The sequence below is a fragment of the Diceros bicornis genome, chromosome 11 (genome assembly GCF_020826845.1).
Source record: "Diceros bicornis minor isolate mBicDic1 chromosome 11, mDicBic1.mat.cur, whole genome shotgun sequence".
Taxonomy (NCBI): domain Eukaryota; kingdom Metazoa; phylum Chordata; class Mammalia; order Perissodactyla; family Rhinocerotidae; genus Diceros; species Diceros bicornis.
Window position 1 is genome coordinate 39991686 of NC_080750.1, and position 24137 is coordinate 40015822.

At 44.4% G+C, this 24137-nt stretch overlaps 1 protein-coding gene across 1 annotated transcript in view; it reads left to right on the forward strand.

The window, feature by feature from the left end:
• FHIP1A (FHF complex subunit HOOK interacting protein 1A) overlaps positions 1–21888 on the forward strand; it is a 221794-nt gene extending 199906 nt beyond the window's left edge. Inside the window, exons 9-13 of the mRNA XM_058550191.1 lie at positions 48–238; positions 3322–4464; positions 10539–10717; positions 11073–11211; positions 16714–21888. Of these exons, the coding sequence (XP_058406174.1) occupies positions 48–238; positions 3322–4464; positions 10539–10717; positions 11073–11211; positions 16714–16967 (1906 nt within the window). The 3' untranslated portion in view covers positions 16968–21888. The remainder of the gene's footprint in view (positions 1–47; positions 239–3321; positions 4465–10538; positions 10718–11072; positions 11212–16713) is intronic.
• The last annotated feature ends 2249 nt before the right edge of the window (positions 21889–24137 follow it).

Sequence of the window (24137 nt, forward strand, 5' to 3'; positions counted from 1 at the left end):
GAAGGGACCTTGCAGAGATTGAATGCTGGGCCTTTTTGTCGTTGCAGGTATCTGATCCCTTGCAATCACATGATGCTGAGTCAGAGGTGGGCTGTGAAGGAGAGAGACTGTTACTCTGTCTCTGCGGCCAAGCTGCTCGCCCTGACCCCTGTCTGCTGCTCCAGCGGGATCACCTTGACACTTGGGAACCAAGAGAGGGATTATATTCTCTGGTCAAAGTGTATGCATGATAGTTCAGGTGGGAACTCACTAGTGATGATCTTTAAACAAAAGGATGCCAAATTCCATCTCTCCTTGGGATATGTGTCTCTTTGGGTAGACAAGGAATAGTGTAGTGAGTCCCATTTCTTTTATGAATGATTAGTCGGGAGTCCTTTTCTGCTTTGTAAGGAGTTATGGACACTTTATAATCAGTGTTCATTGAAGTGCCCAGCCATCACCTAGTCAGTATTCCCATACCTTTATTTTAACTAGGCTTTCTAGCGGCGTTCTCAGAGTCCAAATATGAAAATGTGTACCAGCGTGTCTTTTTAAACAAAATGGGGGTGGGAGTGTGGAGATAGCTATAGCTATGATAGAATTAGCCCTTATTTTAATTTCCAAAATGACCCATTTATGGTAGCTTGCCTGCCAATGATATACCATTATAAAACGTGAAATTTGTCATATGGTGACAGTATCTGATTCATTTGATTGAATGAAGGATTTTTCATAAACACTCTGTTTTTACAGGAGTTACAGTTCTCATGTGCTATTTGCCAGCTGCAGTTGATCTTGTATACGTAAAATTTCAATGGCCTTTTGTGTCAACCTTGGCCTCTGGCAGGCAGCTAAAGCAAAGGGGGCATTTGTGTATCTGTGGTGGTCAGAAGCCTGTTTTAGTTCGGGAAGTTTCGCCTGTCCTGTGACCACTAGGAAATGGTCCAGTCCTGGTATTGACTCAGGTGTTTGCAATCTGCTTTCTGATACCCGCCCCCGGCAATGTCATTCTGTCTACCCAGCTACAGTGGAGCTGGGTTATATAATTACAGAGAAATATATTTTCTATAAGAATCGGGCTACTTGACTAAGAAAATGTCAACATATTTGGGATAAATGTAATTTTTAGAAATTAAGGTTGTCTTACTGATTCTTGGTCTTTAAATAAAGATACAATGTATCATGGAAATTCGTAATTTATGTGGTGATATAACAAGTTGTATTTTAAACATATTTTCCTGTTAGGTAAACTAGTATGGATATCATATATTTTCCTACCCAATAGGTATTTTTTAAGACATATTTGAAAATTGATGTCTTTTTTATTTACTGAAAAAGTTGTTTCAAGTATGATTGAAACCAAGGTGACTGACCTTGCCACAGAATTCAAAATTCAAGTTAAACATATTATTGTTAGTGCCTGCAACTTGCTATGTCCTTTTCCGTGTTATCACATTGAATCTTTTGAAGAAAGTAGTATTCCCATTTTACAGATGAAGAAATTAACTCAGAGAGAAGAATTGACTTGCTCAAGGTTATACAGCTGGTAGGTCCCCTGATTCCAAATTCCATGTTCTTTCTGCTGTCCTGCTTTTGGGGTTGCATTACAGCAGATCAGTGCCCTAATGGATGGCTACATAGGTAGATAGGTGGGGTAGATAGATAATGTAATTATTGTGCAGTGGTTAGAGCTAGGAGTCTGAATCTCAGCTCTGCTACTTTCCTGGGCAAATTACTTAACCTTTCTAAACTTCTCTCCTCATCTGTGAAATAGTACCTACCTCAAAGGGTTGTTCCAAGGATAAGTGACTTAGCACATGTAAAGCTCTTAGAAGACAACCTGGCATGTTGTAAGTGCTAAAGAGATATGGCTGGTAGTTGTTTTTGATATCTTTTTATTTAAAGTGGATAAGAGATAAACATTAACGTTTTAACAAAGAGCTGTAAAAAATGAATTGTCTCTCCTAATAACCTGAAAATGTGTATTCTTTTTTTTTTTTTGCGAGGAAGATCAGCCCTGAGCTAAAATCCGCGCTAATCCTCCTCTTTTTTTTTTTTGCTGAGGAAGACCAGCTCTGAGCTAACATCCATCGCCAATCCTCCTTCTTTTTCTCCCCAAAGCCCCAGTAGATAGTTGTATGTCATAGTTGCACATCCTTCTAGTTGCTGTATGTGGGACGCGGCCTCAGCATGGCCGGGGAAGCAGTGCGTTGGTGTGCACCCGGGATCCGAACCCGGGCCACCAGTAGCGGAGCGTGCGCTCTTAACCGCTAAGCCACGGGGCCGGCCCAAAATGTGTATTCTTAAAGGTTCAATTCTGGCCCAGTCTGGTAGAGATTTAGATAATGAAGAGATAGGATGCTTGCAGAAGTGTGGCATTGAACCTGATAAGAACCAGGTTGACGGGAGACAGCCTTGTGCTTGAGTTGTGGCTCTGCCACTGACCAGCTGGGTGATCTTTAGTCTCTGAGCCTCAATTTCTTCGTCTGTAAATGGAGAAAATAATATCTGCCGTGTAGGGTTGTTGTGAGGATTAAATTAGATAACATTGATAAAGCATCTGCCACATAGTAGATACGGTTTAAGAAATGGTAGAGTATTTCTCCTTGTCTGAGTCCTTTTGTTTTCCTGAAGGAAAATGTAAACGTAAATGCAGACGTTTTCACTGCTCTTTCAGTTATGCATTTGAGAACTTCGCACATCAAAGGCAGAGTATCATATGATAACACAGGAAGCAGTCTTAGGTTAAGAGGACTATTTTGGTGGTGAACATAACTTTATCATAAGAGACCGTTTGGTACATGTCAACATCCCAGTAGTTCCCAGGAAGACGGAATGAATTAACAGACTTTTCTAAAAACGGAGGATTTTCTAGAGAAAATCTGTTTTCCAAATTCATGGATTGTGTACAGACCTTCCACTTTCGAGTCAATGTAAAAATCTTTTTAATTATTACCTACTCTGTGGTAGGTACTATATTTGATATATTCCCTAATTTAATCCTCTCAACAACCTTAGGGGTTGCCATTATAGGCTCTTATTTCTCTAATGACTGGTAGCAAGTAACAGTTTTATGTTGACTATAGCCAGTATCTGACTTGCCATATTGGTTCTATATATTCTATGAGGGTAAAGTTTCTATTCTTATCTTTCCTTCTTAAAAACTAACCATTTTTTATTATTCGGAAGTCATTTAATCAGAAATTATTAGAACCAGTTAGCTGGTGAGATAAAGTCTTAGCAGCCCCAGTGAGTCACATCCCGTCCACTACATTGGTCCCTACACCTCCTTTAAGTGTAAGAAAGAGGCTTGTTCTGACTTGTCTTTGCCTCCTGTGGCAGGGCCCATGGAGCAGCCGTTCCCAGAGGCGTTCTCTCCGTCGGCCTGCATCGTGGAGTATGGCAAAGCCCTGGATATCAGCTACCTGCAGTACCTCTGGGAGGCCCACACCAACATCCTCCGCTGCATGAGGGACTGTCGCGTCTGGTCTGCCCTGTATGACGGAGACTCCCCTGATCCCGAGACGTTGCTCCAGAGTCTAGAGGAGAGCACTACCAACTCCGCCCACCCTGTGTTCAGGCTCCAGCAGCAACTCACCGGGAAGACAGGGCCTCAGCTGGCTCCAAGAAAAGAGAAGAACCAGACAGAGCTGGAGTGGGACGACAGTTATGACACTGGAATCTCCTCAGGGGCAGACGTGGGCTCCCCTGGGCCTTACGATGATCCGGAGAATTCAGGCCCTCCGGCACCAATTGATCCCCCCAAACACATCCAGGAGATGAAGAAGAACGCCATCCTGCTCTTCAAAGGGTCCTACATCGAAGAATCCGACTTTCAGGACGACGTGATGGTGTACAGGTTGTGTGCTGAGAAGGACTCTGAGGACACTAGGAATTCGCAGGAGGAAACTGCAAAGCCACCAAGTCAAGCTGAGTCCGAGGTTCAGAGTCCCCCCATGAACAATGGCCCCCTGCCCAGCCCTCAGCCAGAAACAGATTCAGAAGAGGAACCTAATAGGGACAATTCAGACCTGTTTCAAAATGTGTCCAAGGAACCAAAACAAGAGAATGAGCCTGAAGTAGCCCCAGAACCAAACTCAGAGTTGGCACCCCCTGTCTCTGAGGCAGAGCACAATTCAAACCTGACGGTTATTAACCCAGAGGGGGAAGATATCATTGCCAGGTATGACCAAATCATTCAAGAACTGGATTCTGGCAGCAAGGGCTTGATAGAACAGGATTTCTCCTCACCTGATCCTTTGCTTCTCACAAAAGAGAAAGAGGAGAAGGAAGAGGAGAACAAAGAAGAAAAGAAGGAGGAGGAGGTGGAGGAGAAAAAGGAACTAGAAGTGGAGGAAGACGACTTTGACTCTTTGATAGCGGAAACTCCTGCCCTAGAGCCCGTGCCGTCCCCATTTGGGGTGAGAGAGGAGACTGCCGTTGCCAGTCACTATCCCGTGAGGACTCAGAGCACCCCGTTCACAGGTGATGATCTTAAATCGCTTTGTGATTTTTGCTTTTGAAAGTACTTGTACATATTGCAACAGGAAAGTAAGGTAGGTGGAGGTAAGGAGCATTATTAATTTGCATTATTAATTTAACTAACGGGGAGGGAAGTATTTTTGTAAAGAGCAAAGGGAGGTGGTTTCATTTTTATTTTAATTTGTCTTTCTTGCAATGATTTTCTGATTTTTTTTCCAGCAAATTAGAGGTTAAATTTTACTGTTTAATCACTTCCCTTGATATGCCTGTGATAAAGTAATAGCACTGATTCAATTACGAAGAAATCCAGTCTCATTATTTAATAGCCTCATTTCCTTTAGTCTAATTTATTTTTATCCTTAGCATTTATTTTTATGTGTATTTAAAAAACAATATGGTGTCCCCACTGGAATGCATGTTCCATGAGGGCAGGAGTGTTGGTTTGTGCCCTGCTCTATCCCCAGCACCTGTGCAATGGACCGAGCACATGGCAGGTGCTCAGAATACTTGCTGAGTCAGGGTAGCTGTGTGCACATCAGAGGCCATTGGAGTTGGTTGTGCCCTTGCCTGGGCGCTCATTTCAGATAATCACAAAGTCTTCATCCAAAATAAGTAGAGTAGACCCGCATAAACCCATGACTCTACTAAAGAATGGGCGTGTTCTAGTGATATGCTGCCAACAACAGGTAGAAATCATGTAAGAGGCAAAGGGATAGGATAGGGCATCAGATAAGTGGATTGGGGGAGAGGAATTATGATTGGAAACATCATTAAATATTAGCCAGTAAAATCTGAATCTGTAGATTGTGGTGCAGAGCAAACTGGCACAGAGGGTTCATCAAGCTCGGGGGCAGCTGGGGTGAGATCCCTGAATGGTGTTCAGGTTGCAAGGAGACGTCCCTGAAGGAGCTAGCAACACAGAGGGACACAGTGGCCTTGGAGCCAGGCCCTGGGGGAGTCCTGGCTCTGGCACTTCCAGCCGTGTGGCCTTGGCGTCCCTGACCCTCTGCCCCTGTGAAGACTGAATGCTGGGGCGGGGGGCTGTCATTATTGTTATTAATCACATTAAGCCCATCTGGCCTCCCTTCCCTGGCAAGCAGGGAGCAGCTTGGCGAGGAAAGACCGTGCTCCCACCTCCTTGGGTCACCCAAAATAGATGAAATCACATTACCTTCTGGTCCAGCCACGTGGGCTTAATGGGTTTTCAAGGAGCTTTCCACCCTCTTCCAATATTTATTCATCTATTTACTGATGTCTGAAAATTTATTTAAAGAGGGAGAAAGCTTTTAATTACAAAATTAAAAGGCTTGAGGTTCTAGTTGAGATAACATTTCAGTGTGAATGGGTTTTAATTAAAATTTAATGAGTCAGTCAATCATAAGTAAAAAGGATTAGATAATCTTGCTTTTCCCAGTTGATAAGGGGAGAAGGAGGGGGAGGGGAGGGAACAGGAGGGCCCTGGCTGGCTGAAGGAGGGGCAGAGATCCCAGTCAGAGGGAAAGGGGCAGAAGGAACCTAGTACACATCCCGGTTTTGCTGAGGTCTGTCCCATTTACCCTCATCCAGCAGGAAATCCCAGTTTCGTCCTTCAGTGTTCTCCAGGACTTCAGGGCTGCCATGGCTGATGAATGTCTGTAGAATGCCAGCTTTCTTAGAAAGGAGCTTCATCTCTGGGAAATATGTAAATCGAGGAAACAAAGTATAGCTTAGGGCCAAAATAAAAAAAAAAAAAGGTAATACACCTTATTAAATAACAATATTTTGCATATGATATACCCGAGAACCAACAAACCATGAGTTTTTTGATACATATAGGTAAATTTTAACTAAAACCTTGCCTTTTTCCACCTTTGAAACTTGTACACAGCTTCAGGAAACATCTTTTCTCTTTCCATGTGTGTGAACTTTGTCGTTTCCAAGCTTCTGAGTGTGTTCTGTAGCAGTAGGCTTAACTTCCGTCTCTCCAAGGAATCCTGATTTCCACTGAAATGAATTTGCTTCTCAGCAAAATCAAAGCATTCGATTTATCTAATTAATTTCATTTGTGCATTCAGCAATCTTTTATTGATGCCCTAATATTTGGCAGGTTCCACGCTAGGTCCTAAGGACCCAAAAATGAAGGAATTTGCAGACTTCCAGAGGAGACATCAACAGAGAACTGTTGTACTCTCTTAGTGAAAAACGTGTTATTGGTCATTGTATGCCAAACCCTGTGGGAGCCCAGTGGAGGGCGTGGGAAAGGCTTTCTAGAGGAGGGACAGAAACAGTGTGCAGAAGCTACCAGGTGAAAGTGGGTGGGAGTGATAGTCCAGGCAGAGGAAACAACAGGAGGAAGACAGAAGAGTGTGACAGTGCGTGCGGTATGACCGAGCGTGGGTGGCGTGAGGCAGAGAGGTGAGAGAGGATGCTGGAAAGCTTGGTTGATGCCAGCTTATGGGGGCCCTTTGGGTCATGCTGAGGAATGGAAACCTTGTGCTCCTGGCACTGAAGAAGCCCTAGAAGTGTTGTTAAAGTTGGGGAGTGATGTGACTGGATGGTGTGTGAAAAAGCCAGCGTCGGAGTGGTATGGAGACAGCACTGGAGTGGGGAGGGGTTGGTTCCAGCAAGATCTCGTAAGAGACTCTTGTTGTATCAGAATTCAGAATGCACTGATGCTTTGATCCAGTAATTCTGTTTCCAGGAACGTTTTCACAGCTATATTGACACTTATGTGCCCAGATGTATATACAAAGATGTTCATTGCAGCATTGTTTGTAATAGAAAAAGATTGGAAACAACGCAAACGTCCACCAGTAGGAGACTGTTTTACTAACACAACACGCGTGGCAATCCAGTATCTTGTGGCCCTGAGATGAGCGAGACAGCTCTGGATTTGCTGAAATGGGATGGTCTCCAGGATATATTGTTAAGTGAAAAAGCCAGGTGCAGAACAGTGTGTAGAGAATGTTGTCATTTGTTTAAAAAAACATACCAAGAGATGGACAGATACACACACCTGGGAAGTAAGATAGTGTGTTGGTTAAGAGTACAGGCACTGGAAATAGATGATCTGAATTAAAATTGTGACTCTTAGGCCAGCCGCATGGCCTGGTGGTTAAGTTAGCACGCTCCGCTTCGGCAGCTGAAGTTTGGTTCCCGGTGGTGGACCTACACCACTTCTTGGTGGTCATTCTGTGGCAGCGACCCACATACAAAATAGAGGAAGATTGGCACAGATGTTAGCTCAGGCCAAATCTTCCTCAGCAAAATAAAAAAAGAAGAAAAAATTGTGACTGTTTCCTTTACCAGCTGTGTGCACTTAGCATTCTGCCTCATCTTTAAATGGAGATAAATAATAAACATACTTCACAGGGTTGTTGTGAATATTTCACTAAGTTGATACGTGAAAAGTGTTTAGAACACTGCCTGGCACATAAGAAGTAATTAATAAATGTTTTTAATAATTCAATTGTTGTTATTTTTTTACATACATAAAATGTTTCTGGGAGAATACACTTGAATCTGTTAACAGGGGTTGCCTCCGGGGGGAAGGCCTGTTCTTCATTTTATACTTCTACACCATTTGAAGAAAAAGACTTTTAAATCATTTTAATCTCTATTAAAATAGAAAAACTGTTGCTGGAGTCCAGACACGAAATGATGAGCCTCTGACCTCAGGCAGTAGAGGTGGAGGTGAAGATCCACATTCGGGAGATATTTCCAGGGTGGAATTGGCAGAGCTGAGGCACAGAATTGATGGTAGCTCCATTCTTGAAGTTAGGAAATATAGGAGGAGGGTAGGTGGATTTTAGGCAGGGGAAGGGTTACTTGAGGGGAGAGAAGTGAAGGACAGGGAAGGGTGGTAGAGATAGTTGTTCTGAAAAATTAAATATTTTATGGGTGGGGAGTTTATCTGTCCTCCTAGAAAAGAAGGGGAAAAACACACCCTCCCTTCCCCCTACACACTTGTGGCTTTCTGAATTGCAGCTGAGTTTTTTTATTTCAGCTGCTTACCAGTTTCCCCTAGCAACTGCTTTTTGCTAGCAGGTTTTTTTTTTACGTGCTAGAAATCAACTAAGAATAAAACAGGATTTTGAAAGGGTTCAATATAATATGTGTTTCTTAATGCACATGCCTAAGAAGTTATAATTAATGACAGTAGGGGATTATAATGATAGTCTGGTGATCTTGACCTAATGTTCTGTCATTCAAGTGAGACAATGATGACACTCTCCACAGGGTGTGGGTTCAAGCTTTTTTTGGTTTTGTCCCCCCTTGTAGTAGTGATGAATTGTGGACAGTGTCTGCTGGTCACTGCATGGTCAGCAACTTTCATGTTTGAGGAGGATGGCTGGATGAGGCCAAGTACAGTCTGGGATCTTGGGGGAAGTTGAGGGCTCACATTAAGGAATATGTTTTATAGGAGACTTTACCCGCCTAAATATGACTTAATTCACTTGTCTTTGCTCCCTCTGGACAGAAACAGGTGCTGAGCTGGGGACTGCAGGAGAGCGGGCGAGAGGGGATCTACCTGGAAAGCTGGAATTGTGTGGTGATGCCTTAAGAAGAGTTACCAGTGACATTCCTGGGGTTCTTTATGGAACCCCATCAAGTTGCTTTCAAACTAGGGTTCCAATCTAGAGTTTCTGAATGTGTTTGGCAAACTCTCCCCATTTTGTTTAGTAAGCAAGGGCTCTGCAAACGCTCTCTGTTTGGAGTTCATTGACCTCCTGAGTCATGGAAAGTGACTGAGGAGCTCTGCCCACCATCCCAAGGATGAGGAAGTAGAGGCTCAACTCAACACGGGATGCCTTGTCTGTGTTTCTGGGTTGCTTAGAGACATCCCCTGTATTCCTAGGGGGAATATTGCCATTGCTCTGTTATTTGCCTGCCTGGCTAAAGGGTTTAGGTTTGGTGTTCTTGTTTCTCACAGATAGCTTCTGTTTTCTTGCAAAGTGTTTTACTCTCTTATGCTATGAAAGCTTCTGAATGAAGCATCTTGTGATGAAGTATGTTTTTTTTAAACTCCTATTAATATTGGTGAAGTCTTCATAAGGCAGGTTTATTCATCAAGGGTTATGTGCTTTTGTTATAAACATGCCATGGTTTAGTGGCATCATCAATAGCTCCACTGGGGGAAATACAAAATTCTCATTGATTTTGCTTAATGGACCACTGTTATGGTAAAAATGGAAAACCTCTTCAAGTAATTTTATTAATACCAGATTTATTTTCTTGATTTTCCTTGTCTTCAATGAACTCGCACATAAAGCATATTAATTTTGTAGTGACCCAAATTGGTCAAAGCTTCTTTTTACCTCATTTTTTAATGAACTGCTTTTGTAGTCATATGGATTTTCTTTTTTAAGGAACCTATGACATATCAAACTATATCTCCCCAAACCGAGTCCCTTCTCTTTCTTTCTCTCATCTGAAAATTAAGGTGTGTTGGCCGAGTTGACCAGGGCTAAGTTGCAGCCCAGGCTTCATTCACCCGTTGTCTTTCTCTTCTTCTGATTCTTCCACATTGTGACATTTGACAAGACAGAATCCTTCTCACAGTGCTTGTTGGGGATAGACAGTCCCTGTTTACAGTGTTGCTCTTTGGTAAACAGAGTTCGCACGTGCTCGGTATTCTTTAATAACACAGATTTTTTGTTACCTGAACTTTTGATGGCCTCTAATGTTTGCATGAAGCCCTCCAGCACACAGCATCATGAGATGATGAATGTCATGCTTTTGAGTATTGGCAGCCCCCCAAAATACAGAAATAGTGTGGCAAAGTATATTTTAATTTTTAAAATTAAATTATTTGTTGTCTGTTTTTTTCAAGGTCTGTGATAATTTTCAAACTATTAAAACACTCCCGGAGTCAAAATATTAGCTCCCATGCATGTTTTTCTGCTTTCTTTTCGTGGAGATAGTTTGTTTTTCGTTTTGGTTTTGGGGCAGGAGAAGACCTGGCTGTGTTTGCTGCATCTGTATTTGATTTGCACCTGGTGGGCCCGTGGGAGTTCGGGAGTCGTGGCTCCTTTGTTGTTGGGGAAAGACATCCCCATGTGCCCAGCCAGCCCTGATGCCTTGTGTTCTTCCTGCAGGCCCATTCATCAGCGTGGTCCTGTCAAAGCTGGAGAACATGCTGGAGAACTCTTTGCATGTTAATTTGCTGCTTATTGGGATCATTACTCAGCTAGCCAGCTACCCCCAGCCACTCCTGCGCTCCTTTCTGCTCAACACCAACATGGTCTTCCAGCCAAGCGTCCGCTCTCTCTATCAGGTACGTTAGCCGAGCCCACCTCCATACCTGTTGATTAGATGGTGCTAATGAGTAGGGCTCCTTCTCTCTTTATCCTTATTATTTTATTGTTTTTCAAAAACCCCTCTGTTCTAATTAGTTTGCTTGCCTTCCCTGTCCTATTACGCTGATGGTGTAGATTTTAGACAAATTGCAAAGCTTCATTTAGTTTGATGTTTTGAGGGTGTCCTACCAAGAACACCCAGGCAGTTAAAAATGACCAAATGCCTAATATCATAATAGTTCCTGCAGTGAGGGCTGCACTTGAGCGATATATTGATAACTGAGGGTGAAATTCGTTGTGAAGCACCAGCATCATTAATGTTGTTGTTGACAGGTCCTCGCATCTGTGAAAAACAAGATTGAACAGTTTGCGTCTGTGGAGAGAGACTTCCCAGGACTCCTCATGCAAGCCCAGCAATACCTGCTCTTCCGGGTGGACATGTCCGACCTGACCCCTGAGTCTCTAACCAAAGGTCAGCCTGTGCCTCTGCTCTGTGTCTCTCCTTCAGCTGCTCCTGCATTTCCCCAGCCTCTTGATTTGTGTTCACAGATGCTGCACTGGCTTCTGGGCCTTAAAGGCATCAAAATATATTGTCATTTTTACCCCACAGGGAGGAGCCTCTTCTTAGTGTTCTTAAACCCAAAGAAAGGTCTGCCCTGCCTGCGCCTGGCCCCTCCCCAGTTTGCAGGGTCTAGTGGAGCGTTTGTTTTCCTCCCTGAGAGTGATTCAGGGAAAGAGTGGTGTGTGGGCTGTTGCCAGGCTAGAATAAATAATTCGGCACATATGGGCCAGAAAGAGGCATCATATGCACACCCTGAGCCATTTTTTGGCCAGCCCTACCCTGAGGAGGGCATCTGTTCTCTTTATTATGTTTTCAGAGACTCTTCGGCCAAAAAGAAGTGTGCTTTAGGGCTCTAGAAAGTAAAAACTGTTCATTTGGACTGGGAGAAGTAAAATTTATGTTCCGCTTAAAATCCTGGGAGGGCCTTTCCGTCAGCTCTGGGGGTGTTAGGCCGGGGCCCTAGGAAAGCCTGGGGGGCGCCGCTGGTTTGCCTCGTTTAAGCCCAGGTTGGACAGATGTGACCGCCGGTCGTCTTCTGAGCTGTGACTTGGGCCTTGGTGTGCAAACAAGGAAATATCCCATCCTGCACTGGCGTTTGCTTCTCTCAGGACAAGTCAAGCTTCTTTGTGGCAGGTGGACAGTGGAGGGAGTGGGGCTCTCAGGTCTGGGCTAAAGGCCAGAAACCAGCTCTGAGAGGCATAAATGTAACTCTGGGCAATTTTTAAACCTTTAAAGGAAGCTGAAACAATCCCAGAACTCTGAAGGCTTGACCCTGCCTCTGTGTGGCTGTTTGATCTTGGTCCTGCCTCACTGGGCCTCATGTTCCTTGACTCTTAAATGAGGGATTTGTTTTCCATCTCGCAAGTCCTTTCTGGCTGTAGACCTCTGGGTGTGAAGAGCCCTTAGGGCACCACGAGGCAGATTTTGAAAGAAAGGTGGGCCTTGTGCCACTGGTAAAATGCAGGGGCAGGCTTCAAGCTTTGCTCTTGAGAAGAGCAGGCAAGGCCATTCAAGGAAGGAAAGGAGCCCCACCTCTCTGTGGGGAGGTTGACAGCAGGCCCCACATGGCCTCTCCTGGCCGCGTGGACAGTCAGTCTGTTAGCTGTGTTCCTCCTCAACAGGGAGCATGCTGCTGTAACTCACCGTGTGATAGAAGGTGTGTCAGTTAGCTTTTGTACATAACAAACCACTGCAAAAACTCAGCGGCGTGAAACAAAGCCATTTATGAGTGCTCTTGCGTCTGTGTGGTTACCTGGGCGTCCGGCTAACCTGGTCCTGGCTTGGCCGATTTTGGCTGGGCTCACCTGTGTGTTGCCGTCAGCAGGTGGCTGGACGTCTGGGGTGGCCTCACTCACATTGGTGGCTGCTGGCTGGCTGGGGTGATGGGAATGGTGGGGGTCTGTGTTTCTCATCATCCACTAGGTTAGCCCAAGCTTGTCACCATCACGGCTGTAGGATGCAAGAGCAAGAGTAGGCGCATACAAAATTTTTTGAGGCTCTGGCTTGGAGCTTGGACAAAGGCAATTCTGCTGCATTCTCTTGGCCAAAGCAAGTCCCTGGGCCAGCCCAGGTTCAAGAATGGAGCAAAACCCCTACCTTTTGATGGGAAGAGCCACAAAGAACTATGGCCATTTTTGCAATCTACTAGACAGGAGGTGAATTCAGGCTCCTTTTGTTACACTCCAGGCTTGGTCTTCATCTATATTTTACAATTTGTAAAATGTCCCAGACAGTCAAATTTTATTTTCAAACAGCACCATGAAATGGGCAAGAAAGGTACTGTTAGCTTCATTTCCACATGAGGAAACCGAAATTAGAGGCCCAGGGTGGTCAGCCAGGATCACGTAGCTCCATTGCCTGGACTGTCCTGCCTGGCTCCCGGAGCTGAGTGCATGCTGACTGGCCTCATGGGCTCTCCTTGACAAGAGCTACGGTGAACCTCAGTCCACACGCTCCAGTGATGGATGGTGGGGGGGATTGTGCGGTCCCTCACACCTGTCCTTTGTCCTGGCTTTAGGCTGTCTGATGCCATGGCTGCCAGATATGTGCCCATGGGAACTTGTTCCCACCGTGTAAGGTTGTCAGAGTGGTCAGCTGTGGTTGATGCTCGCTAAGGTCTGCGACAGTCAGGGGACTCTGACTTGTAGGGAACTTCTCGGGATAGAAGACTTTCCTTTAATGGGGTTTTTCAGATGGACTTGCTAACTGCTTTCAGGTTGGCAAAGTGACACCCTTCCTTCAACTTTAAAAGTCTCTAAACTCACAGAACCAGAGAGGCTCCTGACCCCGTGTACACAGCTGACTTGTGAGGCGTTGAGTGTGATGTGATTGCCTATCAATGAGTTGAATCTGGGGGTCCCATTCTCACTGGGACACAGAGCAATGTATAATGAAGAATCCTGGTAAAAGGCCAGATACTGGGGTTTCCAGTGTCTGCGGGCTGTGCCCTTTGCCTCACTAGTGCCAACAGGGAAATAGCATGTGATGGATTTCACTCCTGACTTCTGAAATCATCCCAGTTTTAGTCTTGAAAACCCTCCGTTGCAGCATTTTAGACCCAGGGCAACATTTCAGAAAACCGCTCCTGATTCTGAGATGTATTTCTCCTTCCCTTCCTCCCTGCCTTTTTCTTCAGGTGCTTGTTGAGCCCTTTATGAGGGATGGAACTCAGGCGCCTGCAGCCAGAGCTGCTCCTCTGCAGGCCCTGCATTCCCATGCCTCCTGGCAGCCCCCGTGAAAAACGAGCTTCCTCACTAGTGCTTCAAACAGAAGTAAAAGGCCGTGTGATGTGGCTCCAGAGCTGGTGGACTTCGTGTGTGCCAGCTGTCACATTGTCGTTCTTGAGACTGTTGGTCTCTGAGGCTCAGTCACTTGCCAGGCTTTTCATGTTCCCCTTAAATACTTTCAAACCACAGAGGAATAGTTCCTTGTATTTACTTATATTCAGAGTCCTGTCACTGATCTCATTCTGGAAGAGACATCAGGTAGATATTATCCCCATTTTACAGAAAAGGAAACTGAGACATTATATGGTAAGCTAGTTGCCAGGTAGGGGCTATAAATCAAGTCTCCTTGCTTTTGAGTCAAGAGCTTGATGGTGCTTTGTGACACATTGAAAGGCCAGTACTGTGACGATAGGACAGAACCACTTTAAGGATTTCCCCCTAGTCCTCGGTCTCTCTCCCTGGGTGCTCTCCTGCCTTCCTTTGAGAAGACAATTTTGATTCTTGGCTTCAAGCTGGGAAAATGAGCCTTAGTGATGACACTTTTAAAATTCAGGGATAAAGCTAGATAAATGAGCCACAAATACCCTTCTTGGGGGAGAAGAGAAGGAATGAATTTGAAAGAAAAAGATGGAGATGAGGAATATGAACCAGTTCCAAGAAGATCAGGTGTAGGGAAGACCTGATGTTGGTCATTCCTTCCCTCCTTCATTCGGCACATGTTTATTGGCTTCTACTATGAATAAGGAAGTGTGTTAGGGGTCATGAGAGACATTATCAGATAGGGGCTTAGCTCTCAGAAATCTCGAAGTCTACTAGAGGAGTAAAACCCCCAAATAAAGAACGACGCAAGGCTAACGGGCAATGCAGGCCTTAGTTGGTAAGTAAAATGGGGTGGGAGGCTAGAACAGGGAATTACTTCTAGGGGCAGGAAACAGGAAGTGCTTTGTAAAGTCAATAGCAACTGAATTGATGATGATGTGATGGCTGATACTTATCAAGAGGTCCCTATGTACGTTATACCTATTGACTCATTTAATCCTTACAGTGACTCTGTGAGCTTTTGACAGATGAAGACATTAGAGTGCAGAGAGGTAAAGCAACTTGCCCGATGTCACTCAGCCAGTAAGTGACAGAGTCTGTCCTCTTAACCACTGTATTGGTGCCTCTTAAGGCTGGTAAGATTTAGGTGTGCAGATATAGGGATGGGAATTCCAGGTGGGGGAACCAGCATAAACAATGCAGGTCTTAGTCTGGGCCTAGTGCCCAGGAGTGTCCCATTTCCCCCTGGTATCCAGGCCAGGTTCCTTTGAGAGCTTCGCTGGGCCCTTTGGAGAGCTGCCGTGTAGAGGACCAGGGTGGGGGGTGCTAAGGGGTGGTCTCCAAGCATGGCCGTGTACTTTAGTGATGTCAACACTTGTCCTCACTCTGCTGTCAGGACATGTTGTGAATTTCTGCTGAAAGGTAGCAGCAGACAGAGTCTCAACAGCTTCTTCAGTTCTTTATGGCACGAACTGTGATAAGCTTTAATCTAAAAAGATATTTAAAGCAGTAAAGTGGAGAATTTTTTTTTTTAACACTAAAGACTATAGTAATGAGATGTGGAAAGAACTATAAATGTCAAGAATTTTTAGTACTGTAGTTAAGCAACACTCTGAGAAGGGTGTTGAAAAATGGGACTGAATTCTAAAAAGCAGCCAAAATAATGAAGAGCTTGAATTTAATGATTTATAAGGAGTAATGAGACAGTTTGAGAAGGGGACAGAAGAAGGCATAAATAATTCCTATATGAAGGCTGGAGATGTTCAGGAATTAAATAGTTGGGAAAGTTGAACCATTTTAATTAGTAAAGCTGATTTGATATCAAAATGCAAGTCACTTGAATATGTTCAAGTTTGGGCTCATATCGTCTTAGACCTGTGTTACTGGGACTGAGAGCAGAACCCCTGGAACCTTCCTGAAATGGACGCTTCCAAGCCACTTGCTGCCACTAGGTGCCCACAGTTGCGAGTAGTTCCAAGTCTGGTCTTACCAGCACCCATTTCCTCTCCATTATTTCCAGCCTTTAAAAGGCTTCTTCCTTTCTCGTCTCCACAAAAGGCTGGAGGTCCCGCCCAGAAGGAGCTGGGGGTCACCAGGGAGCCCCAGAGGTGGGAGCACGAGCTGCAGAGAGTGGCTTGTTTCACCCAACAAGCCTCCTGCAGCTCTGCTGTGTGATCAGGGCTTAAGTGGCAAAGGTAGGATGGTCACCCCAACACCGGGTGGCTGGGAGAGCAGGGGGAGGCTCTGGACATCCCTAAATAACCATCGTGGTGAGCTGGGCGGTTGATACAGTGGCAGGAGATGCCTTTTTCATTTTTCCCCCTGCCATGTCCTGGGCATGGAGGTTCTTGATAAACCCATATTCTCGCACAATATCTGCTCGAAGTTTCCTTATACAGGATTTGGGATAAAACTCTCATATCACACGCCCTATGCTGGAGGTTATCTGTTGGGCAGATATGTGTGCCAAGGAGTGGAATAAGGTGCATGCTCAAGTGCAGTGTCCTCAGACTTCGGTTACAGGAACTGAACCCATGACTAGACACTCTCCACCAGCCCTCTCCCCTCAAACACACACACTGCACTTATGAGGGTGGACGTAAAGGGCTATGGAGGGTCACCACGACAGTCTTCTTTCTGGTTTCAGATCCCATTCAGGATGCTTCCAGGACAGGAGGTGGCAAGAACCTTTTGGATGGTCCCCCAAGAGTGCTTCAGCCCTTCCTGACGAACAGAGCCAAGGTGGCCGGGGTACCCCCAAGTCTTCCCCTGCCAGTGAGGAACACCATGCTGGCCGCTGCCCTCTTCCCAGAGTTCCTGAAGGAACTGGCTGCCTTGGCCCAGGAACACTCCATTCTGTGCTACAAGATCCTGGGTGACTTTGAGGACTCCTATTGTTAGCTTTTTTTTTTTTTCAAATAGAGGTTCTTGTTTTTTAAGGTTTTAGTGTCTTGACTGAATGTTAAATGCAAAGCTGCTTACAAAAATTTCTACTTTGATATTTCCTGACAATACTTGATTTGTGGGAGGGGATTTTCCGTGTACCTCCTCTCTCTCTAGCCGGGTCTTTCCACCTTACGTTACATAGAATGTAAGTCTCAGTTGCTCCTTTGGCAGGTTTCTTTGCTCAGTTTTTCCTCCTCAGATTTTTTGGTTGTTGTTCTCCCATCCCTTCAAGTCACTCATCTTTCAGCTTAGATCACACCAAGCGAATATTGGGGTTCATTGATTTCTGGAAGTGCCCATGGCCGAAGGCTGCCTCTTCAACAGCACATGAAGAATGCACATCTGCCCCTGTGGCCATCTGTGTTTCCGCTTCCATTTTATCAAAGGGAAGACTAAAGATGGAGCCCTTCTTGCCTCCATCACACGAGCACGTATTGTATGTCCTTTGCATTTTACTTCCAAGACTTGTATTCTGCCCAACATGTGTTGCCTTATGGTGCAGGCAAGTCCATTCGCCTCACCGTCTGCCTGGGAGAGAACTTGGGATGCAGGGAAATGTTCTTGTTGCTTGAGAGCTTTCTTTGATCAGTATATCACTACCTAAACACTGAAAATAGCCTTATTTTAGTAATATTTGCACAAAATGAAATATACCTATGCAAACTGTAACTTTATTTTTGGGAGTTTGATTGATCAGATGAAGAAAGCATGGTATCACATACTTATGTAAGAAGACAACCATTTTTTTTTTTTAAGTGTTTTATGAAAAACAGATTAATTTGTGAAGCTCTTTCATAGTGGGCTCTTTTGGGGGGCATGAATGGAATGGGGGAAAAGGATAAAGGTAAACTAAATGCAACCTGTAAAAACATTGGTAATTATTTTAAATTATGTTTGCTTTTTCTAATATATTGCACTTTGTAGAGAAACAGGAACTGTGCAGCCACTTTGGGAGCTGGGATGTAAATGCGAACAGGTTGCAGGGAGCCCCTCGAAGCCAGGTGCCTGCTGGTGGCTCACTGCACACAGAAATGCTGCCTTCTGAGTAATGGGGTTCATTAGGAGGCCCCAACGTGATGTATTAGTGCCTCTTTGCTGCTTTCCAGCCCGCTCCAAGAGGCATAATTATACTTAGAGCCACAGTCTCCTTCGAACATCACCAAGATGAGGAAACATACAAAATAACTGTGGGCTACAAATGAGACCATAAACAACTGATATTTATGGATATTCAGTCCCCTCTATTTTTGGCAGGTGAGAAGCATGTAACAAGGATAAGCCTCCCAGTTTGGAGGGAAACTGGAAGCCCAGCTCTCTCTGTTCTCTTTGTGGGCATCTCTGCTGAGCCCTGCATCTGGGGGTTGTGCTTCAGGAGTACTGGTTTGGTTTTAATCAGGTCCCTCCTACAGGAGGGGAGTGGAAGAAAGTATCGTGTCTGAGACTCTGCAGAGCAGAAGCTGCCCTTTCATGTTTCAGGGATCTTGAAGCAGCTTTGTATTGAGAAAGAGAGAGAGCTGGCCCGTGGACTGAAGACCCCAGGAGCTCCGGCCTGGGCTGGGTGGCTCCTAGGAGCCAGCCTGGCAGTGTTTCCGAGTCTAAGCCAGAAACCAAAGATACTGATTCATTGTACATTTCTGACTTCAAATGTGTCTGTCTTGAAAAATGGTTTGCCCAACTGTCATGCAGCAGCCAGAATGTACGAGGCCCAGCAGACTGGCCTGCTCTTGGCTTCCTGATGCCTGCTTCTGTTTGCAACCCACAAGTCTCCACTGGAAAAGAAGGTGGCTGAAGGTAGAGAAAGAGGAAGAGAAAGATGGAATTAAAGCTGTAATTTATTATCCTCTAACTTTGTTTTGCACAAGTATTTATCTTCCAGTTTGGACTTACCCGGTAGACAAAATGCTGAAGTCGCATCTGGAAACTGTATTCTTTAGGTTTTTGTTTGATTTACACTTCACTCCATTATCTGGTGGTGGTGTCGATTCTTCTTCGTGAGTCCATACTGCTTTATTATAGAGCACCATAGTCCCCATCGTGGAAGGTGCCCTTTGGGAAAGGAGATTGATTTGGTGCCTCTTAGTATTTTTTTCTAAATAGGTACTGAAGTAGACTTACTTTAAAGGAGGACAGAGATGACCAGAGTCTGGGATGAGAGGCAGGAAAATTAACTCCCCTGGTGGGGTGCTGGTAGCAAACTCACATGATAACCCTCTCAATTTGGAATTGGAAACTGGTTCATGTTTCTGAATCCACTGCAGCCCTCCTCCAGAGAACTGTGTATGGGGTTTTTCAAAATGAAGTCAGAAAGTTGACCTGGGAACACATTATAGAGAACTGGAAAAACCAGGTGGTTGAGTGAAACAGCCAGATGGGCTAGGGAAGGGTCGTTCAGGGAATGGCATGGACACGCCAGAGGAAAAACAGCAAAAACTTGAGACGATAAAGAGAAGAGCAAATCCTGAGGGGTTTGGAGGAATGAACGTTGATCTAGGCAGATAGGAAGATATTTACAGCAGGTGGGTGACGAAGGGAACTCGGTGGGAAAAAATCATGGTAATGAAGTAGAATATTCCAGTCACAAAATCATGGGTGAGGCCCTTAGAAATATCTTTTTTGTAATGAGTTTGGGGAAAAAATTTGAAAAATATTGGCCATGCTTTAAAATGTGGTCCAAGAGTGTGGACACTTTTCTATGTGATAGGCTCCCACGTCAGATGCTGGGCTACTTGTTGGAGGACACAGTGGACACAAACCCTATGGTGCAGCCCCCGAGGCTGCATCACTGTGTCTAGCCTAATGGTCCCGGCAGTGAAGGTGAGTCAGGGGTTCCTGGAACATCACAACATTAACCTGCATTCATAATTCAGGATCTGAGGTAAAGTTCCAGAGGGAGTGAATTTTGTGGTTCAGAGTATATGAGAGCACTGGGATATTTAAAATTGATTTTTGGAAATGGCCAAGTAAATGTCTTTAAAATTTTAAACAAAGAAATTCCAGGTTGAGTTTAGCCTAAAATACCATTTCATGGGGTAAATTACAATTTCCCAGCCATGAAATGGGGATGCTGGAGTAACCAATTAGAGATGTGATTTTCTTTATCAATAGATACTTCCTTTCCCTGGTATTTGGAGGAATTATGAAATTGTCCCCATTTTACTTAGTATTATTTTGGAAAACACTGTGATGTGCTAGGGTTGGAATTGATGTCTGTGTCACATATAGGGAGGACACATTTGGTTCTTTCACGGGCCCTCAAGATGACCTTTTCTGGGGCAGGCCCCATGGCATAGTGGTTAAGTTCGTGCACTCTGCTTCAGCTGCCCAGGATTGTGGGTTTGGATCCTGGGCACAGACCTACACCACTCGTCAGCCATGCTATGGTGGTGACCTGCATACAAAGTAGAGGAAGATTGGCACAGATCTTAGCTCAGGGCGAGTCTTCCTCAACAACAACCACAACAAGATTACCTTTTCCTTAGCAAGTGGCTTTTATTTAGATCAGATGTAGTTGTTGATTTTCAATCCAAAAGACATCAAGGGGGCAGGGTGTTGTCAAGAGAGCATCCTCTTATGAATAGAATCTAGAAACAGGGTACGTGAGTGAGTGAGTGGCCTGTTCAATTTGGGCAGCCAGTGGTACTCGAGATTGAAAGTTGTTTTTGGTGTCTCTAAATCAGCTTGGTTGCAGTGGGCGTGTGGGTTGATTTCCAGATCTGTTTAGAGCTTTGGGGTTGTGGATGGGCTGCCCATTCTGAATCTGGATCTGTGTGTCTAGGTTGCTTCCATGAGGGAAGTACTGCCCCAGCAGGGGTGGGACATGTCATTGGTGTGATGTTGAATGTCTGCAGCATATGCTCCAGTTCTCATTTAAGGGCAATTCAATTTAATTGCTAATTACCAGCCCTGTATTTACGGAAATGGCTGTCATGCTTGCCATTTTTATGAAACACTTTATTGCAGGACAGCTATTATTGCACGTGCTACTTCAAGTCACTGGCCAGTGTAATTTGTGGCTTGCCGCGAACCTCAGCCAGCTTTGCAGTTAGCTCTTCCTGGAAACAGCAGTCCTCTGGTGGCTGAGACCACATCAGCTTTAAATCATTAAGAAGATATTCTCAGGCCCCTTCTCGCTTCAACCGTCAGTCTACAAATCACACAACACTAATTCTCCATCAAATAACAGCTTAAAACAGAAAACTGTCAAGCCAGTTTATACTCCATTCTTAAATCACATCAATGAGGAAACATTTTAAGAAAATGGAGTTGACTCTCTTTCTTTCTTTTTGAATGACCGTCATAAACCTAATGCTTTAGAAAGAGCTCTCGGAAGACTAAGAATTGTTTTCAGAATAGTTTTGCCTCAGTAAATCCTCTCTACATTCAGGCATTTATTAGGCCATTGCTTGTTTTGGAGGACAGGTTATCCTGGTAGCTCATTAGCTGGATAAACAGGGCTTTAGTGAGACTTTTGGTGAGGTTCTGTAGGGAAAAGGACAGAGACAGGGTGGGCGGAAGCCTTCACTTCTTTGGCCTCTGCACTTAGAATCCTAAAATGGGTGATGATTTTTAGCTGGGACTGACCCTATCCCGTTGGGTCATTGTGCATTTTGTTCCTGTCTTACAACGTGTGAGTAAACCTAACTCACCGTCACACACACAAGAAAGAGGACTGCCAGTGGGTTCTGTCAGCATGAGTTTCATGTATTTCAGGCATCTTTTGGGGGAGCTCAGATTTACTGTGTCATTTCAGAACCTGACAAGGGTGATGGGAGCTCTTGGGCCAGATTATAAATTTCATGGAGCTGAGGCTGTAGAAGTCTGTGCCTTTTAGCCTGTCAGCTGACTTTTTATTGGCATAAGTCTACAAAAGGCCCACCTATAACGGCCTCCACCAAAACGGAGATTTTGGTGATGAGGATCCTACGTAAATGATTTTTTGCTAAGTAGTTTGACTAAGGGAGGCAACGAGAGAGGATTTCAGTCAGATGCTTTCCATCTCACAATCGAGGGCCAGCTCTGTTCACAAATAATCCAAGAATGTGTTTGTCTAAAATCTGCTGAGGAAGCATGGCAGCCATTTCTACACTGCTTTTGGTAGTGGGTAAGTAACATGGCCTTTCAGATAGATGTAGTGGTTTTTTTCAAATAGTCATTATGTAGAATCCTTGAAATGATGCAGCCAATTCAATAGAAATGAAAAATACAATATAAATTGTGGGTCATGGCCATAAGCTATATATTGAATTAACCAACTAACCCAAAGCTCTAGGAGGGTGTGTACTTTGAAAAATTTCAGTCTTCTTCCAGATTAGCAGTGATTACAAAAAAGAAGTGTGTGTGTGTGGGGGGGGGGGGGGGAATAGCTAAAACATCCTTAACTTGGTGTAAATTATGATCTAAGTTCTTTTTCCTGGGCTATCTACACCTTGAAAGATACGAACAGAAGTTCACCTTGAAGCTTAAGCCTGGACAGAGTCAAGAAGCTCATTCCTAGACTCAGAAATCCAGAATTTATGAGCCTAGTAGTTGACAGCACCAACATTTCATACAAAGGGGCTCCACAAAAGGCTGTTAATTTTGTTTTATAAATTTAATGAACTTTTACTAAATACTTATTCTGTGCCAGGTAGCATGCTGAGTGCTGAGGCTGACATTCCCACCCTCCCACCTCAACCAACCAACCAACCGACCTCCTTCTCAAGCAACAGAACACATGGTTTTGGGCCTAACAGGCAGAGCTGGTTCAGGCCAACCTGAGGGAGAGCCAGTCTTCCAGCACCTTCTCCTCCCAGCCTACAGGTGTATGGGCTCCAATGACAGATGTCAGTGGCTTCACCTATAGCACCAACTCATACATTTTAATGAGATTTCCACCTGAATAGCAAATAAAGAACTGGACTAAATTCACACTCATGCAAACATGTATTTAAAACTATATTTCACTAAGGCCCGTTTATGAGCAGAGCCATACTTGAATTTCTTAGGCTGTTATGTAAACCTATCTTTCAAGTATCTAGTCAGGTTCCAAGTAAAATATCTGAGCTGTGCTTTGATTTTTTTTTTTTTTTTCCTATTAGCAGTTATAACAACATAACAGTCCAATTTTCAGGATTTCAGAAGTGGACATTCAAGGCCACAGGCAATTGTTAAAGCTGAACAACAATTAGCATTGTAAGGATCAAGTGTTAATGATGGCATTTTTCTCTGGAAATGATCAGTCTGTAACAGTTTACACTTGACACAGTATTGGTAAACTCTCTTCATTTGGCTGCCACCCCACCACCTCCCCGCAATAAGCCTTTGATTTAAAACAGTCTGGAAAGATCCTCCAGTGCGTTCTGTAAAGTTTGATGACCAAGTCAGACCTTGGGTGAAAATAGTTTGTAAAACAAAATTGAACCTTATTCTTTCTTACAAAGTAATGATCCCGCCAGATTCCAATCTTAAACTGCCTCTGACTGTTGGTAATTCAGAGACTTGTGGAGTGAGGGGAACTGACTCTGCTGCCTTTCTCTCTCGAAAAGAGGTTAAAGGAAACTATTTTAGGCCCAGTAGTTTTCAGTGTTGCAACAGAATGTGTGAGGGGCACACGGCTTCCTGGGTAATGTAACATATTTTCTTACAAGTCTAAGTCACCAATTTTAAAAAAAGTTAAAACTTTTTTTAAACGCTACCTCTTCATGCGTGTCTAAAATAAACCACACAACTGCTTTCCTTTCTGTCCCTGCTTTTTTGGTTGGATAAGAGGGACACTTCTGAACTCATTACTCCTAGTTAGAGAAGTCCTGAGCATTATCTGCAACCCAGGAACCATTAATGGCTAGGCTGATGATGGGGAAGGTCCAGTTTTCTCTGGTTCCCCAGCCGCCACTGGAGCACCGTTCATGACGGAAATGCCTGTACTCTTCTCAGTAGGCTAGAGAATTCAGTGTACAATCAGGGCCTCCAAAGATTTTGTTCTTTTACTTATGTTACAGTTTATTTGACATGTGCTTTCAAAAAACAGCATTTGCAAAACTGGTCTTTGAGCCTTGTGAGTCAGAGGTAACAGAGGCATAACATGAGCAAGGGGCGCCCCAGGGCGCTACAGCGACATAGTATTATTGTCATGAGACCAGGGTGAAG